The 18,649-nt window shown below is 42.1% G+C and overlaps 1 protein-coding gene across 9 annotated transcripts in view; it reads left to right on the forward strand.

The window, feature by feature from the left end:
- Positions 1-18,649, forward strand: part of STIL (STIL centriolar assembly protein) — an 80,241-nt gene that overhangs the window by 13,303 nt on the left and 48,289 nt on the right. For 4 of the 9 annotated variants that reach the window (XM_045371391.3, XM_045371397.3, XM_045371402.3 and 1 more), the window contains exons 2-7: positions 3,074-3,590; positions 7,586-7,672; positions 11,508-11,615; positions 14,162-14,274; positions 14,760-14,947; positions 16,311-16,558. In XM_045371391.3, coding sequence (XP_045227326.2) covers positions 7,629-7,672; positions 11,508-11,615; positions 14,162-14,274; positions 14,760-14,947; positions 16,311-16,558 — 701 coding nt within the window. In that variant the 5' untranslated portion in view covers positions 3,074-3,590; positions 7,586-7,628. The remainder of the gene's footprint in view (positions 1-3,073; positions 3,591-7,585; positions 7,673-11,507; positions 11,616-14,161; positions 14,275-14,759; positions 14,948-16,310; positions 16,559-18,649) is intronic. The other 5 variants (XM_045371395.3, XM_074007418.1, XM_074007425.1 and 2 more) reach the window with 2 other exon arrangements.

Raw genomic sequence — 18,649 nt, forward strand, 5'->3', positions numbered from 1 at the left:
TAGAGCTCAGGAACTGACCATCATTCCCCTTAAAATGTGTGCCATAGATGCCAAGAATTTTTTCAGGAAAGCAGAGAATGATGCTCTATAGAGCATATATTTCTTTTTTTTTTTTTTTTTCCTGGAGATGTAGTCTCACTCTGTTGCCTAGGCGGAGTGTGGTGTTGTGATTTCGGCTCACTGCAAACTCTGCCTCCCAGATTCAAGCGATTCTCCTGCCTCAGCCTCCCTAGTAGTTGGGATTACAAGTGCTCACCCCTATGCCCAGCTAATTTTTGTATTTTTAGCAGAGATGGCGTTTCACCATGTTGGGCAGGCTGGTCTTGAACTCCTGACTTCAGGTGATCCACCTGCTTTAGCCTCCCAAAGTGCTGGGATTACAGGCGTGAGCCACTGCACCTGGCCTTAGAGCACATATTTCTTTGCTAGTTTGATACATTTTTCAGAATAGTGTTTTCACTCTCTTAAAAGGGTAGATGCTTATTCTGACCAGGGCAGCCTACAAATACAGCTCAGACTTTAAGATATTTCCATATTGCTCAGGAAACTAACAAAAGTGGAGTGTTGAGCAAAGTAAGTGACATTTCAAATCCTGACTCTGCACTAACTAGCTGTGGGATCGTAACACATTTCATCTCTTGTTAAATAGGGATAACACTTCTGTACTTTGGCTGTTAGGAGAATAATATCAGATACTGGTGGAGAAAGCACTAATACCACATTAGCTGTGGAAATAATTATAAATTATCAAAGGAATATTAATACAATATATACAGTCTTCCCTCTGTATCCATGGGGGATTGGTTCCAGGAACCCCAGGGATACCAATTTGGCTCACAGATACTCAAGTCTTTTATATAAAATGCTGTAGTATTTGCATATAACCAGTGTACAGTCATCCTTATACTTTAAATTATCTTAAAACAAAAATTAGTTGGGCATGGTGGCATGTGCCTGTAGTCTCAGTTTCTGGGGAGGCTGAAGTGGAGGATCACTTCAGCCAGAAGTTGAGTCTGTGGTGACAGAGCAAGACCCTGTCTCAAAAAAAAAAAAAAAAAAAAAAAAATTAAAAATCATCTCTAGACTACTTATAATAACTAATTGTATGAACTAATTGTATAATACCTAGCACATTGTGTAATACCTAATACAGTGTACATGCTATGTAAAAAGTGGTTATAGGTTTTTGTTTTTGTTTTTTTTGAGACAGAGTTTCACTCTTGTCACCCAGGCTGGAGTGCAATGGCGCGATCTTGGCTCACTGCAACCTCCGCCTCCCAGGTTCAAGCGATTCTCCTGCCTCAGCCTCCCTAGTAGCTGGAATTACAGGCATGTGCCACCACACGTGGCTGATTTTGTGTTTTTAGTAGAGATGGGGTTTCTCCATGTTAGTCAGGCTGGTCTCGAACTCCCGACCTCAGGTGATCCGCCCACCTCAGCCTCCCAAAGTGCTGGGATTATAGGCATGAGCCACTGTGCCTGGTCAAAGTGGTTATGGTTTTAAATTAAATTATTTGCGAGATAGGGTCTCACTCTGTCACCCAGGCTGGAGTGCAGTGGTACAATCATAGCTCACTGTAGCCTCAAACTCCTGGGCACAAGCAATCCTCCCACCTAAGCCTTCCCAGTAGCTAGGGCTACAGGCCTGTACTACCACATCCCACTAATTCTTAAATTTTCTGTAGAAACAGGATGCTGCTATATTGCCCAGGCTGGTCTTGAACTGTTGGTCTCAAGCGATCCTCCCATCTCAGCCTTGCAAAGTGTTGGGATTACAGGCAGGAGCTACCGCACCCAATATGTGTGTCTTATTTGTATTATTATTTTTGAGGCAGGGTCTTGATCTGTCACCCAGGCTGGAGTGCAGTGGCACAATCTCAGTTCACTGCAACCTCTGCCTCCCCAGTTCAAGCCATCCTCCCACCTCAGCCTCCCAAGTAGTAGGACTACAGGCACATGCCACCATGCCTGGTGAATTTTTTGTATTTTTTGTAGAGATAGGGTTTTGCCATGTTGCCCAGACTGGATTTGTGTTATTTTTATTGTTGTTATTTTGTTTTTTTCCCCTCTGAATATTTCCATTTGTGGTTGGCTGAATCCGTGGATATGGAACCCACTGATAGAGGGCTGACTGTACATAAATACATAAAATATCAATACTATATATAATATCAATAGTTGTAGAGATAGGCATATATGGTTTATAAATTTAAGTCACATTCTTTTCTTCTATTCAACGAGAATTTAAAATTTTTATGTTACTTTGCTGGGGGCGGTGGCTCACTCCTGTAATCCCAGCAGTTTCAGAGGCCGAGGTGGGCAGATCACTTAAGGTCAGGAATTCCAGATCAGCCTGGCGGCCAACATGGTGAAACCTGGTCTCTACTAAAAATACAAAAATTAGCCGGCCGTTGTAGTGCTTGCCTGTAACCCCAGCTATTCCGGAGGCTGAGGCAGGAGAATTGCTTGAACCTGGAAGGCAGTGTGCAGTGAGTTGCAGTGAGCCAAGATAGTGCCACTGCACTCCAGCCTGGGCGACAGAGCAAGACACCGTCTCAATCAATCAATAAATTAATAAATAAAAATTTGGGCCCAGCGTGGTGGCTCACGCCTGTAATCCCAGCACTTTGGGAGGCCAAGGCGGGTGGATCACCTGAGGTCAAGAGTTCAAGACCAGCCTAGCCAACGTGGTAAAACCCCGTCTCTACTAAAAAACACAAAAATTAGCCGGGCGTGGTGGTGGGTGGTAGATCTCAGCTACTTGGAAGCCTGAGACAGGAGAATGGCTTGAACTCGGGAGGGGGAGGTTGCGGTGAGCCGAGATCGCGCCATCGCACTGCAGCCTGGGCGACAGAGTGAGATTCCACCTCAAAAATAAATAAATAAATAAATAAATAAATAAATAGTATCACTAACACAGATGGCTTCCTAGGAAATAAACTGGAAGAAATCTAGAACTTGAGGATAAGTAATCAGAAAAAGGAAAAATTAAAATGTAAATTTTAGAATAAAAATTAAAAAGTAAGAAACTGGAAGAACTCTAACTTTGTTTTTTGTGCTTTCGGGTAAATAGTTTGGAAACTGTTCTTCAGGTGTCCGCTTCCAGTATCCGACCGATGACCGTCTTATAGAGCACTTCCGGCTTCATCTGCCACTCGCTCCTCCGTCTACCTAGGTGGGCTTTCCATTGCGCTAGCGGAAAGCCTACCCCGCCCCGGAACTTAACCGTTGACGAAATGAAAGGTTTAAATCCTCCGAACCTCGATCCTGGAGCGCCGATGGCGCCCGCAGTTCTCCAAGAAGACTTGGGATTGGTCGAGCGTAGAACCAGCACGGGGCGCTGATTGGTTGGCACGCCAGTACGTAACGGCGACCGTGCGCGGCGCTCTAGCACCACCCCCGCTCCCTGACTGGCGGGGTTTCTGACCAGTCAGCAGGCGCGGCGCGGCCTTCGGTTTCGCGAGCCTGTGTTTGCCGCCGAGATTCCCGCGACCCCAACGTCCCAGAGGCGGTACCGGAGTTGGTGGTGCTCCCTGGCGCCGGCTCCTGCTTCTACCCTGCAAACAGACCTCAGCTCCGCGGAAGTTGCGGTAAGTGGAGCTTTGTGCTGCTGGTTCCCCCCTGAGGGGCGGCAGCGGGGCCCGGGGAAGGTTGGTGGGACCATTCAAAGCCCTGTAGTGGGTTCCGCCCTCCAGGAGCCTGGAGCCGATGACGAGAAGGGGAGCTAGTGGGAGAAATTAAGCATTCCATGAAATCCTTGGGTATGATCTGAGCTAAGATATGCGAAAGAGGTTTGCAGTCGATAACGTGCTATTTAAAGTTGTTTTTACGGTGGGAATTTCTTGAGGCCTGAAACCTTGAATGCTCCCTCTTGCATTCCTCACAATTTCTGGCTTACACTCTGCTACGTAGTAAAGGGATCAGTTAATGTTTGAAGTTCGTGGACTACTGGAAGTAAAGTGTAAGCCGCAAAGTGCGAGAATGCTATGCGTGTGAGTACAGAGACAGTATAGTACCATCACCAGGGTGTTTGGGAGAAGGTTTCACAGAGGAAGTGACATTCGAGTTGGATTGTGAGGGATGGCGGGGGTTTACCAGGGCATTCCAAGTTAAGGGGAGCAGCCTGTGCAGATACTGAAACCGGGGCACTGCAAGTAGTTCAGTTTGACTGGAATGTAGGATGAGTGGATGGGGGTTAAGTTTGGAATAATAGAGTGGGGCTGGATTGTGAAGATCCTTTATTCTGTGTGTAAAGAAGAGCCATCGGCTTTTTTAAAAAAAATATTTTTATTTTTATTTTTGAGACGCAGTTTCACTCTTTGGCCCAGGCTGGAGTGAAGTGGCATGATCTTGGCTCACAGCAACCTCCGTCCCCCGGGTTCAAGCGATTCTCCTGCCTCAGCCTCCCTAGTAGCTGGGATTATGGGCACATGCCACCACGCTCAGCAGTTTTTTGTATTTTTACTAGAGACGGGGTTTCACCATATTGGCCAGGCTGGTCTCGAACTCCTGACTTCAGGTGATCCACCCACTTCGGCCTCCCAAAATGTTGAGATTACAGGCGTGAGCCACCGCGCCTGACATGAGCCATTGACTTTTAAAGCAGGAGAATAATTTGATCAGATTTATATCAAAATACCCTTCTAGCAGCACTGTGGGGACTTTTCCGTAAGTACCGTGAGAGTTGATGAAGTTAGCAACTGAGTTGGTGGGTATGGAAAGATTATTTGTATGGAAGAAGGGATGAGGATGATTTGAAGGTTTCTATTGTATACGATGATGCCTTCACCTGAGAATATGTTTTGCTAGGTATAGATATTGTGTGGTTTTAGTTTCATTAGCTTTAATTGCTTGTACAACACTGACAGTGAAACTACCTTATGTATATTGTTTTAAAATGAGAAATCAACATTATCCATCTTTTCACTCCAATGAATAAAGAAGACACAATAGCACATTTTAAGATACTTCTGTTTAATGAAGAAAAAATTGGCACTTTTTATACTTTGTAGAGTTATAGTTATCCACGTGAATACTGTTATCCGTGACAACCAAGTACTAAGGAAGGGTTTTAGGATTTAAAGCCTGCATTCCATGGAAGCTGCATTAAACCTTTTAAGTCCAGATATTTCTAAGAAGGACTTTTTAGTCAACTTTTTTTTTTTGAGACAGAGTCTCGCTCTGTCGCCCAGGCTAGAGTTCAGTGGTGCAATCTCCACTCACTGCAAGCTCTGCCTCCTGGGTTCACGCCATTCTCCTGCCTCAGCCTCCCGAGTAGCTGGACTACAGGTGACCGCCACCACGCCCCACTAATTTTTTGTATTTTTAGTAGAAACGGGGTTTCACCATGTTAGCCTGGATGGTCTCAATCTCCTGACCTCGTGATCTGCCTGCTTCGGCCTCCCAAAGTGTTGGAATTACAGGCATGAGCCACCGTGCCTGGCCTAGTCAACTTTATTAAGAACACATTTTTCGGCCGGGCGCGGTGGCTCAAGCCTGTAATCCCAGCACTTTGGGAGGCCGAGGCGGGTGGATCACGAGGTCAGGAGATCGAGACTATCCTGGCTAACATGGTGAAACCCCGTCTCTACTAAAAATACAAAAAAAACTAGCCGGGCGTGGTGGCGGGCGCCTGTAGTCCCAGCTACTTGGGAGGCTGAGGCGGGAGAATGGCGTGAACCCGGGAGGCGGAGCTTGCAGTGAGCCGAGATCACGCCACTGCACTCCAGCCTGGGAGACACAGAGAGACTCCGTCTCAAAAAAAAAAAAAAAAAAAAAAGAACACATTTTTCTCTGCCTTGAACAAGGTATAAGAGCACTTTCAATAGGATTTTCAGCCTCTGACTTTATCTAAAAAGTCTCTTCTAAATAATCTCTGCACCTGGATTAATTATCCTTTTCTCCTTTATCTTGCTTCACACAGAGTGAGACAGAGACTCACTCTCTTGCCCAGGCTGGAGTGCAGTGGGACAATCTCGGCTCACTGCAACCTCTGCCTCCCAGGTTCAGACGATTCTCCTGCCCCAGCCTCCTGGCTAGCTGGGATTACAGGTGTGCACCACCATGCCCAGCTAATTTTTGTGTTTTTAGTAGAGAAGGGGTTTCACCATGTTGGCCAGGATAGTCTCAGACTCCTGACCTCAGGTGATCCACCTGCCTCAGCCTCCCAAAGTGCTGGAATTACAGGAATGAGCCACCACACCCGGCCTTAGACAGTTTCTTTTTCCTAGAATTGATACAGAATGTTCAGGACCTAAAGAACTCTAAGACTTGAAAGAATATAGGACATACTAAACTCTAAAGAAAGGACTATGAGGTCTTAGATGGAACTATCCAGTGGGCAGTTAGAAATATGGCTTTGAAACATCCAGGCATGGCGGCTCATGCCTATAATCCCAGCACTTTTCGAGGCTAAGGCGGATGGATTGCTTTAGTCCAAGAGTTCGAGACCAGCCTGGGCAACATGACAAAACCCTGTCTCTACAAAAAATACAAAAAAATTAGCCAGGTGCGGTAGTGAATGCCTGTGGTCCCAGCTATTCGGGAGGCTGAGGTGGGAGGATCACCTGAGCTCAGGTGGTGGAGGTTGCAGTGAGCTGAGATTGCATCACTGTACTACTTCAGCCTGGGCTACAGAGTGAGACCCTGTCTCAAAAGAAAAAAAAAAAAAAAGAAAATGGATTTGAAACTCAGAAGAGAGGTGGAGCTAAAGGTTTGCTATAGATAGGTGAGTATAGAAGCAATAGGAATGGAGGAGAGTACCCAGAGAGAGCATCTGGAGTTAAAAAAAGAATACTGGGCTGGGTGCAGTGGCTCATGCCTATAATCCCAGCACTTTGGGAGGCCGAGGTGGGCGGATCATGAGGTCAAATCGGGACCATCCCGACCAACGTGGTGAAACCCCATCTCTGCTAAAAATACAAAAATTAGCTGGGTGTGGTGGCATGCACCTGTAGTCCCAGCTACTCAGAAGGCTGAGGCAGGAGAATCACTTGAACTCAGGAGGCAGAGGTTGCAGTGAGCTGAGATTGCGCTGCTGCATTCCAGCCTAACGACAGAACAAGACTGCGTCTCAAAAAAAAAGGAAAAAAGTACACTGATTTTTTAGTGACACAAGTCAGTTTGTGGGAATGCAGTACTTTTTTTTTTTCCACTGAAGATTCTTTAATGACTTCATTGTAGGCCCAATAAATATCTAACCCAAATCATTCTTTTCTGCTGCTTCATGGTTTTATGAGGATTGTAAGGCTTTTGGTCAAAATCTCATACATTTAATACGACCTGCCCTATCAAGCTCACTAAGTTGATACCAAGGTTTTGGGGCAGAATCTGAGCTTTTCTTAAGGGATAGGTATATTGGTAGATTTTGCTGCCTAGAATAAATATTCACAGTAATTTATTGGCAGAATGACTGTAACATATGAAAATGATTGGCAGAATATATAAGCATTTAATCTTATTAATCTATAGTCACACTTCATATAAGAAGTAATCTAATTTTGCCTGTAATTTTAATATGTGGTTAAATCATATTTTTCTTCTTTGTTTTTATCATTCATTAGTAATATTCTCTTTAATTCTTTAGGATACTGAGAATTTGAAATTAAAGAAATCATTCACCAGACATCATGGAGCCTATATATCCTCTTGCATGGCCCCAGATGAATACCAGGTATAGAAGTATTTTTACAAATATTTGTCTTACAGCTGTTCACATAACTTGGGAAGGTAGGTTGGAAGAGAAAAAAGAACATGATCTTTAGAATCAGGAAATTCTGAGTTCATATCCCAGCTCTACCACTTGTTAGGTAGGTTACCTTGATCAAGTTAATTAACTAAGCCTCAGTTCCTCATCTGTAAAATGAGGATGGTAATCTCTGTCTCACAGAAGATTATTGTGAAGGGTTAAATAAGATTACTAAACTAAAGGGTCTAGTACATAATAGGCACTCAGTAAATACTAGTTCCATCCCCTCCTTCAGTTATTTTCATAACACAGATCTTTATTGACGGGAAATAGTACCTGAACTTAAGAGGCTAAAAATTACCTCAGTGTTTGTTTACTTTCTAGACAAGTGGGAAAGTGGTTGGGTTCCTTCCCTCTTACAAATACTAATTCCTTGATGCGAATAATTTCACATTAGGTATACCAAATTTCCTCAGATGTTCCTAAGCCTTTGTCATGTGAAGTAGGAGCTTGCCACCTGTCTCCCAATTTTCTCTGTCCCTAGTTACTATGGGGACTGGGCAAATCAACTTGTATTGTTTGGCTCTTTGGATCATTTATTGCTCTTTTTTCCCCTAGGGAACAACAATTAATGCCGACATGTGCATTTTTTTTTTCTTCCAAACTAGAATTACATTCATGGGTCCCCTTTATTCTCTGTAATGTCTTTCTTTGTGCCAGATGTTCTTGATGAACATAATGGGAAACATGACCCAAGGAGGCTATCATATATTCCTTTTGCTTTAATTTTGGCTCTTGTGTTCTACCCCCCTGCCATCTCTTATTTCAAAATTTGTCGGCGCGGTGGCTCAAGCCTGTAATCCCAGCACTTTGGGAGGCCGAGATGGGCGGATCACGAGGTCAGGAGATAGAGACCATCCTAGCTAACACGGTGAAACCCCGTCTCTACTAAAAACAAATACAAAAAATTAGCCGGGCGTGGTGGCGGGCACCTGTAGTCCCAGCTACTTGGGAGGCTGAGGCAGGAGAATGGTGTGAACCCGGGAGGCGGAGCTTGCAGTGAGCCGAGATGGCGCCACTGCACTCCAGTCTGGGCAACAGAGCCAGACTCCGTCTCAAAAAAAAAAAAAAAAAAAGAAATTTGTCAGTGGGCCAGGTGGTTCATGCCTGTAATCCCAGCACTTTGGGAGGCTGAGGTGGGCAGATTGCTTGAGCTCAGGAGTTCAAAATCAGCCTGGGCAACATGGGAAACCCCGTGTAGACAGAAAAATTTTCTTAACTTCTGTTCTTAGAAGGGTACAGTTGTGTAACAAGTTCAGTATATTTTGTTTCTAATTTTAAAAATTTAAATTTTTGTGGGTATGTGGTATATGTATTTATGGGGTATATGACATTTTTATAAGGCATGCAATGTGTAATAATCATATATGGGAAATAGGGTATCCATCCCCTTAAGCATTTATCTTTTGTGTTACAGACAATCCAACTGTACACTTAGTTACTATTTTTTTATTTTTTATTTTTTAATTTTTGGAGACAGAGTCTCACTTTGTCGCCCATGCTGGTTTCGCCCTGTTGGCCAGGCTGGTCTCGAACTCCTGGCCTCAAGTGATCCACCTCCCTTGGCCTCCCAAAATGCTGACATTATAGGTGTGAGCAACCGGGCCTGGCCCCATTAGTGGTCTTTTTCTTATTGTGGTTTTCCTGTACTATTCATTCATGTAAAATGAAAAGTTTTTTATGGTAGCCTATATGATTTAATATTGAAACCTTGCTTTACACTGCCCCTGCCATCTTTGTTGAGGAATTATTTATAATTATGTCCTTTTGATGCTTCAGTAATTAAACTTGTGCAGTATTTTGTTATTCCAAAATACCAACTTTGGAAACACTGGAAAATAATTAAGAATCTATTAAGGTTTTTTGCTTTTCATAACTATTGGGTATTGTCTAGCAATTATCTGAAATTAGTTCAGAAAGACAGATTTTAGTCCAGGAGCCATGGCTCATGCCTATAATCCCAGTGTTTTGGGAGGCCAAGGTGGGAAGATTGCTTGAAACCATGAGTTCAAGACCAGTCTGGGGAACATAGTGGGACCCTGTGTCTACAAAAAATACGAAAGTAAACCTCACGTGGTGGTGCACATTTGTGGTCCTAGCTGCTCTAGAGGCTCCCTTGAGCCCAGGAGTTTAAGGCTGCAGTGAGCTACGATTGTGCCCCTGCGCTCCAGCTTGGGCAGCAGAGCAAGGCCCTGCTCTTTAAAAAAAAAAAAACAAAGAAAAGAAAAGAAAGATTTTAGTTTAAATTTAAATGTAAATTTATGATTTATACTCGTTTTTCTGTTACTTAAAAGGGACTTTATAGGATTGTCTTGTTCTTTTTTGAGACGGAGTCTCGCTCTGTCGCCCAGGCTGGAGTGCAGTGGCGCAATCTCGGCTCACTGCAAGCTCCGCCTCCCGGGTTCACACAATTCTCCGGCCTCAGCCTCCCGAGTAGCTGGGACTACAGGCGCCCGCCACTGTGCCCGGCTAATTTTTTCTATTTTTAGTAGAGACGGGGTTTCACCATGGTCTCGATCTGCTGACCTTGTGATCCGCCCGCCTCGGCCTTCCAAAGTGCTGGGATTACAGGCGTGAGCCACCGCGCCCGGCCTTGTCTTGTTCTTTTTTAAAAGCTTGTGTATGTATAAATTTACATATGCATAGATAAAAAGGGCAAATAAGCCAAATTTTGAGTGTCTATTCTCCTGGTAGTAGAGTTACAAGTGAGTTTTCTTTTTTAAAAAATATATTTTGGGCCGGGCGCGGTGGCTCACGCCTGTAATCCCAGCACTTTGGGAGGCTGAAGCGGTGGATCATGAGGTCAGGAGTTTGAGACCAGCTTGGCCAACATGGTGAAACCCCGTCTCTACTAAAGATACAAAAAATTACCTGCATGTGGTAGTGCACCCCCGTAATCCTAGTTACTTGGGAGGCTGAGGTGGGAGGATCACTTGAACCCAGAGGCGGAGGTTGCAGTAAGCTGAGATCACGCCATTGCACTCCAGCCTGGGCAACAGGGTGAGATTCCGTCTGGAAAAAAAAAAAAGGCTGGGCATGGTGGCTCACGCCTGTAATCCCAGCACTTTGGGAGGGTGAAATGGGCAGATCATGAGGTCAGGAGATCGAGACCATCCTGACTAACATGGTGAAACCCTGTCTATACTAAAATACAAAAAATTAGCCAGGCATGATGGTATGCACCTGTAGTCCCAGCTACTTGGGAGGCTGAGGCTGGAGAATCACTTCAACCTTGGAGGTGGAGGTTGCAGTAAGCCGAGATTGCACCACAACACTCCAGCCTGGGTGACAGAGTGAGAATCTGTTTCAAAAAAAAAAAGAGTATTTTTTGGCCGGGCACAGTGGCTAATGCCTATAATCCTAGCACTTTGGGAGGCCGAGGCAGGTGGATGACTTGAGGTCAGGAGTTCGAGACCAGCTTGGCCCACATAGCGAAACCCCGTCTCTACTAAAAATACAAAAATTAGCTGGATGTGGTGGCGCATACCTGTAATCCCAGGTACTCAGGAAGCTAAGGCAGGGGAATTGCTTGAACCCGGGAGGCAGAGGTTGCAGTGAGCTGAGATCATGCTACTGCACTCCAGCCTGGGTGATGGAGTGAGACTGCGTCTCAAAAAAAAAATATATATATATATACTCTTAGAAGATTACAAAAGTAATCTGAAAATACCATCACCTTAAAGATAGTTAATTGTTTCCTACCAAATGTCTACCAAGTTTGCTAATCCTTGTGCTTTAATTTTAAATTGTTTTTTGAAAGGTTTCCTTCAAGCAGGATGGTACCTTTCCACTTTCCTCCATCAAAATGTGCACTTTGGAACCCAACGCCAACTGGAGATTTCATCTACTTACATCTCAGTTACTACAGGTATAACATGTTTCTTTTTTTCAAATCAAACCAGTATAAACAAGAGTAATACAAAGATGTGTAAGGCAAAGTTGATTACTATGACCAATTATTAATTTTTCTTTACTTTTCTTTTAGAAGCTCCCCTCAGGCAAAATCTTCCTTCTGCTGCTTCTTAACATCTGTTCCTTGTACTTTTGAGAGATAATCTTAATTTCCCAGTTTTTTGCAAATTCTGCATATTGTAGGAATTCAAAAGAGGTGAAATATAATAAAAACTGAAAGTGTCTTTTATCATATCAGCATGGTGTCTTTGTAGAACATTGAGAAGCTTGAACCGATTTTTGAGTGGATCAGATTAGAAGGAGTATAAAACCTTGTGGTTACCTCCAGGACCTTGACAGAAAGACAAGAAAGAAGTTTAGGTGTAAAGTAATAGAAAATAGATCTATTGAGGTTTTGTACCTAAGATTTACTTGTTAAAAGTAGTATTCTAAGAAAGATAGATTGTGGTGGGGAGAGCCTTGAGTCAGCCTAGCTTCAAGATGCTTTTCTGTAATCACACAGATGTATACTGTAATGGTTTAAGGTTCTGTAACTGGGCTGGGCGTGGTGGCTCACACCTGTAACCCCAGCACTTTGGGAGGTTGAGGCAGGAGGATTGCTTGAAGTCAGGAGTTTGAAAGCAGCCTGGGCAACAAAGTGAGACTTTGTCTCAATAAAAAATTAAAATAAAAAGTAAAAAAAACAAAAGAAAAAAAAAAGTGCAATAACTGGAGGAAGACTGCCTAGGGAATCAAATCCTGATTCTACTGCTTATTTATGCGACCTCAGTAAAGTAGCCAAGGATCAGGTTCCTTTTTTATAAAATGACTAATAATACCAGTTTCACAGTTCTCTTCTAGGGGTTAAATAAGACTCTGTAAAGCAATTGTCACAGTGCCTGGAATAGAAAGTATTTCATAAATGGCATCTATTATGTATTATAAGGACTTAGAGCAATGTAGCAGTATTCAGATCAAGAGGAAAGAATGAAACAAGGTGTTTTGAAGAAATAGTTTGTAGTATTTGATGACTGACTGACTAGAGGAATGAAGGAAAGATACAAGTCAGAAAGTATTCAGGTTCAACACTGGTTGGCAGAGAAGGGTGGTACTATTGACAAAAATAGGGAGAGTCTTATGGAAGTTCAACTAAATAATGGTTAGTCCTGTTTTTATTTTTTTTATTGTTATCTTTCTATACATTTTGAGTAGTTTCCTTTGTTTTTCAAGTCTACTTATTTTCTCTTTAGCTGTGCTTAGCTGCCATCTAACCTGTTCATTTAGGTTTGGTTGGGTGTTTTTGTTTTTGTTTTTGAGATGGAGTTTTGCTCTTGTTGTCCAGGCTGGAGTGCAATGGCATGATGTAGGCTCACTGCAACCTCCACCTCCCAGGTACAAGCAATTCTCCTGTCTCAGCCTCCCAAGTAGCTTGAATTACAGGCATGTGCCACCATGCCTGGCTAATTTTTTTATATTTAGTAGAGATGGGGTTTCACCATGTTAGTCAGGCTGGTCACGAACTCCTGACCTCAGGTGATACCTGCCTCGGCCTCCCAAAGTGCTGGGGTTACAGGCGTGTGCCACTGCGCCTGGCCCTCATTTAGGTTTTTTAAATGTGGCGGTGTACCATATATATGAAAGGATACTTATAGTATATATGCATAGTTAATAGAATAAAAATACACATTTGTGTACCTATCCCCAGTTAATTATATAACTCATTGAATTTTTGCAAATTATATTTTTTATTTCTTTAAGTTCCATATGGCTTTTTTATTCAAATTTGCCTGGTCTGTTTTCATAGTATCTTATTCCTGGCTCATATTTTGGTTTTCCTTTTACATTTTTTAAAACATTTAAATCATACTATATTTTGTATTCAATACAGTAGTTTCCCCCCTTTATACATGGTTTCACTTTCCGTGGTTTCAGTTACCCACAGTATAGTACAATAAGGTATTTTGAGAGACAGACTATATTCATACAACTTTTATTAGAGTATACTGTTAAAATTATTCTATTGTATTATTATTGTTTTTAATCACTTACTGTGCCTAATTTATAATTTAAACTTTATCATAGATATGTATGTATAGGAAAAAACATAGTGTATATAGGATTTGTTACTATCTGCGGTTTCAGACATCCACTTGGGGGTCTGGAACATGTCTCCCAGAGATAAGGGGGCACCACTGTAATGCTAATTATATCTGAAGCCCATCCACAGTATGTAAAGAAATAGATGTGATTGTTTTAACTTACAAAAACAGGAGACCTACCTGCTGAGGTTCATCAAGTTAACAAAATGCCTGGAGAACAACTGTAGTCTCAGTGTCTGTTTATTGCCATTCTAGTTTCCAGGTGGCCCTCCCTATCCCCTGCCTTTGACCCTGGGATTTCCTGACAATGATCTTTCTGTACATTTTTTAAAATGTGTGTTATAATTTAGACAGCATTTTATGGCAGGAGGTTTTTTTAAGATATGAGGTCTACCATGTTCATAAAAGACTTGTTGTTTTTCAGAAATCCAAAGCTTGTAGTGACTAAAAAGACCATCCGACTTGCTTATCGTCATGCTAAGCAGAATAAAAAAAATTCATCATGCTTTTTACTTGGTTCTCTGACAGTAGACGAAGGTAATACACTTTTAAAAATTGACCAGTGCTCACATCTGTAATCCCTGCACGTTGGGAGGCTGGAGTGGGAGGATTGCTTGAACCTGGGAGTTTAAGACCAGCTTGCATAACATAGTGAGACCCCATCAGTACAAGAAAACCTTTTTAAAAATTACTTGTATGACTGCAATAGAATTTATTGATTCGGTCAACTATTGTATTTGCTTTGTGCTAATTTTCTTTGCTGTGTACCAAGGATATGAAGATGAGTAAAACCATCAATTACAGAATTCACTATCTGGTCAGATGGATGAATGTATATAAGCAAGTAAGAGTTTAGTATACTCTTGTAAAAGTTTAGTTTACTGTAAGATTTTAGTTTAGTATTTAAGAGTTTAGTGTATTATTGATATGAACAAAGTGCTTTGCTATAATGTAGTCTTGCTGGGTTGGTTTTACGTTTTTAATCAGTATACTATATAATAGCTGTTATTTTTGTTCTACAGATGAAGAAGGTGTGACATTGACAGTAGATCGCTTTGATCCTGGTCGAGAAGTACCTGAATGTCTAGAAATAACCCCTACTGCTTCTCTTCCTGGGGACTTTTTGATTCCATGCAAAGTTCATGTTCAAGAACTTTGTTCAAGAGAAATGATAGTTCACAGTGTAGATGACTTCAGTTCAGCTTTAAAGGTGCGATTCATTGACAACTTGATAGTTAATTCAACACAAGAATCAAACTATGTTTAGTATGCTGTATTTTAGTAAAACCATATTTGAGAATTATTCACAATAATTTGATTGAATTATTGTGAACCTAAAATCCAACTAAATGTGTTTCTGAGAGCAAAACTTCTAGGTAAGCCTTTCAGAAGAAGCAGTGTAACCAAGATAAGAAAGTTCAAGATGTACTTAGGGTAGTGTTCGGGGTATACATTTTTGCTGAATTTGTGGGCAGTCAGACTGGAGTATTAATTTGGTCAGATTATAAGAGAGGCTTGCCTGGGCATGGTGGCTTGTGTCTGTAATCCCAACACTTTGGAAGGCTGAGGCAGGTGGATTGCTTGAGCCCGACACTCCAGCGTTGGTGGGAGCAAGATCCTTTCTCAAGAAAAAAGAGCCTTGTCTGCCAGCCTTAGGAATTTGAACTTTGTCATACGGGCCATGTAGTAATTGAAGGTTCTTGAGAAAAGGAAACAGTGTCAAATCAGAAATAAGTTAATCTGATAGGGTAGGCTGACTGAAGTTATAGAGAGTAGCCATTGTGGTAGTTGGGCTGGTGTGTATTACAGAGGGATGTATTAACCTATAGTACAATGGTAGCAGTGAAACTTGGAAGGACACAGTGGGCATGGGCAAATACAGAGGGAGAACTAACTTGACAGTTTGTGGTAGCAAGAAAGGAATCAAAGAGGAATGGACTTTAGATTCTCTGAGACTCAATCAGAATTATTTTATGAGGCCAGGCACGGTGGCTCACGCCTATAATCCCAGCACTTTAGGAGGCTGAGGCGGGCTGATCAAGAGGAGTTCAAGACCAACCTGGCCAACATGGTAAAACCCCATCTCTACTAAAAATACAAAAAATTAGCTGGGTGTGGTGGCACATACCTGTAATCCCAGCTACTTGGGAGGCTGAGGCAGGAGAATCGCTTGAACTGGGAGGTGGAGTTTGTGGTGAGCTGAGATTGTGCCACTGCACTCCAGCCTGAGCAAAAAAACGAGACTCCTCAAAAAAAAAAATAAGACTTATTTTATGTCCATTTTTTCCCATGTAGTAAGTATTTATTGGGGGTGACTTCCCAATATGACTGAAGTGCTGCTAGGATATTTGCATTGGAAATGTGTAGTGGAGCTTGGGACAGTGAATCTTACTTGCTTTGATATAATTATTCACATAATCTTTTGGTCACATGGAAGAAATGAGAACTGAAATGTAAGTCAGAACTCATTTAATTTTATTAGTGCAAGATATTATATATGTATATGTATCAGTATAAAATAAACTTTGCACGTTTCGAAGTTGTAAAATAATTATTTAATATTGATTTCTCAGGCTCTACAGTGCCATATATGTAGCAAAGATTCCTTGGACTGTGGTAAGCTGCTTTCCCTAAGAGCTCATATCACTTCCAGGGAGACTTTGGACAGTGTGGAATTTGACTTGCATTGGGCAGCAGTAACTCTAGCAAATAACTTCAAATGCACACCTGTGAAGCCCATCCCCATTATTCCAACAGCTCTGGCAAGAAACTTGAGCAGTAATCTGAATATTTCTCAAGTTCAAGGGACTTATAAATATGGGTAAGTAAAAGATACATTAATCTAAACATTAGTTGCATTAGTATATTTTCAGAATGTCCGTGTAATATGAAAGAATTGTGCAGTCAGTTTACATGCCAGAGATATGGTGGCTTGGTTAATAACAAGGGAAAGTAAAAAATGAAGTGGTTTATTTTTGTTGAATATAAAGTTTTCTTTAAGTTGTGCCACCACCTACAAAAAACTGGTGGTAGGGCCCGGCGCGGTGGCTCACACCTGTACTTGGGGAGGCCCAGGTGGGCGGATCACCTGAGGTCAGGAGTTCAAGATCAGTCTGGCCAACATGGCGGAACCCTGTCTGTACTAAAAATATAAAAATTAACTGAGCGTGGTGGTGCATGCCTGTAGTCCCAGCTACTCGGGAGGTTGAGGAGGGAGGATCACTTGAACCTGGGAGGTGGAGGTTGCAGTGAGCTGAGATCGCACCACTGCATTCCAGCCTGGGCAGCGGAGACTCCATTTCAAACAAAAAAGACAAAACTGAGTGGCCATAAAGTATAATGTCTGGACAACTCAGTTCCTTTTTTGAGATGATGTCTTGTTCTGTCACCCAGACTGGCATGCAGTGGTGGGAACTTGGCTCACTTCCACCTCTACCTCTCTGGTTCAAGCGATCCTCCCACCTCAGCCTCCCGAGTAGCTGTGATTACAGGTGCACGCCACTATACCAGCTAATTTTTGTATTTTTAGTAGAAATAAGGTTTCATCATGTTGGCCAGGCTGGACTTGAACTCCAGACCTCAGGTGATCCTCCTGCCTCAGCCTCCCAAAGTGCTGAGATTACAGGGGTGAGCCACCATGCCCAGTCCCGGAGACCTCAGTTCTAAAAAAAAAAAAAAGTTGGTGTTAAATATATTAAAATTGGAGGCCAAGGCGGGCAGATCACGAGGTCAGTAGTTCGAGACTAGCCTGACCAACATGGTGAAACTCCATCTCTACTAAAAATACCAAAAAAAAAAAAAGAAAAAAAAATTAACTGGGTGTGGTGGCGCATGCCTGTGTAATCCCAGCTACTCAGGAGACTGAGACAGGAGAATTGCTTGAACCTGGAAGGCGGAGGTTGCAGTGAGCTGAGATCACACCATTGCACTCCAGTGTGGGCGGCACAGCGAGACTCTATTTCAAAAAAAAAAGAACAAACAAAAAAATTGGTTGATAATTTATTATTTGAAAATGTAAGGAGAAATTATGTTCTATATTACATATTCTGTGTTATTGTTCATATTTTATTTAGGTTTTAGGCCATTTTTTTTCTTAACTATAACCTGACTAATTATGAACCCAAGGGAGGCTAGATAATTTATTTATAGTATGCAGTTTTAACTGTGAATAATGAGCATTGCAGATAGAGAAAGGAGATAATTAAATAAAAAGTTACAGTACTCTTGCTTACCAAATTGCCAACTACTTGAGGGTGGAGTTTCCTTACAGAGCTGGAGTAGAATCCTCTCCAGCTTCCTATCTCCACTCTTAATTTCTTAGGAAATATAAGCCAAAATGCATGCTTTCTAATCCTCAGCAGGGCTACTTCCCTGAATCTTCATCTATTTTCTTTATCTATTATCTACAAAACTAGGTTAGACAATATAAGCACTCTCTACTTTAAAGTTTGACCAGAGACTGCTCCAAATATTACACTTCTGGCTTCCTTTCCCAGTGACTCCACCCTAGTTCCTGTTAGGCCTTTCAATCTAAAAATGTTTGCCAAAGTACACTCAATTCCAAGTCTTATTCTCTAAAAATACCTTTTCAGAACCAGATTCTGACCAGAGCTGTGCTTTCTGGTGGCCCAAAGGAAAAATTGTTGGTATATTCCAAAATCATGGAGTGGTCAAAAGTGAGCAAAACTTGTTTGAGTTAAACGAAACATTTAATTCTCTTGAATTAATAAAGTACTTCTCAAGTGGAGCATGGGATTTTTATTTAAATTAACAAAAAAATTAATTTGTTTTCCTTAGTACCCATGCCCATTTACTTGAATAGCATGAATTTACCTTTCTTGGAATTATCCATCTGTGACTGCTGGGCATGCTGGTAATAACCAGAATGTTCAGTATTCTGTCAATCACCTAT

Source organism: Macaca fascicularis, chromosome 1 (assembly GCF_037993035.2).
Source record: "Macaca fascicularis isolate 582-1 chromosome 1, T2T-MFA8v1.1".
Lineage (NCBI taxonomy): Eukaryota > Metazoa > Chordata > Mammalia > Primates > Cercopithecidae > Macaca > Macaca fascicularis.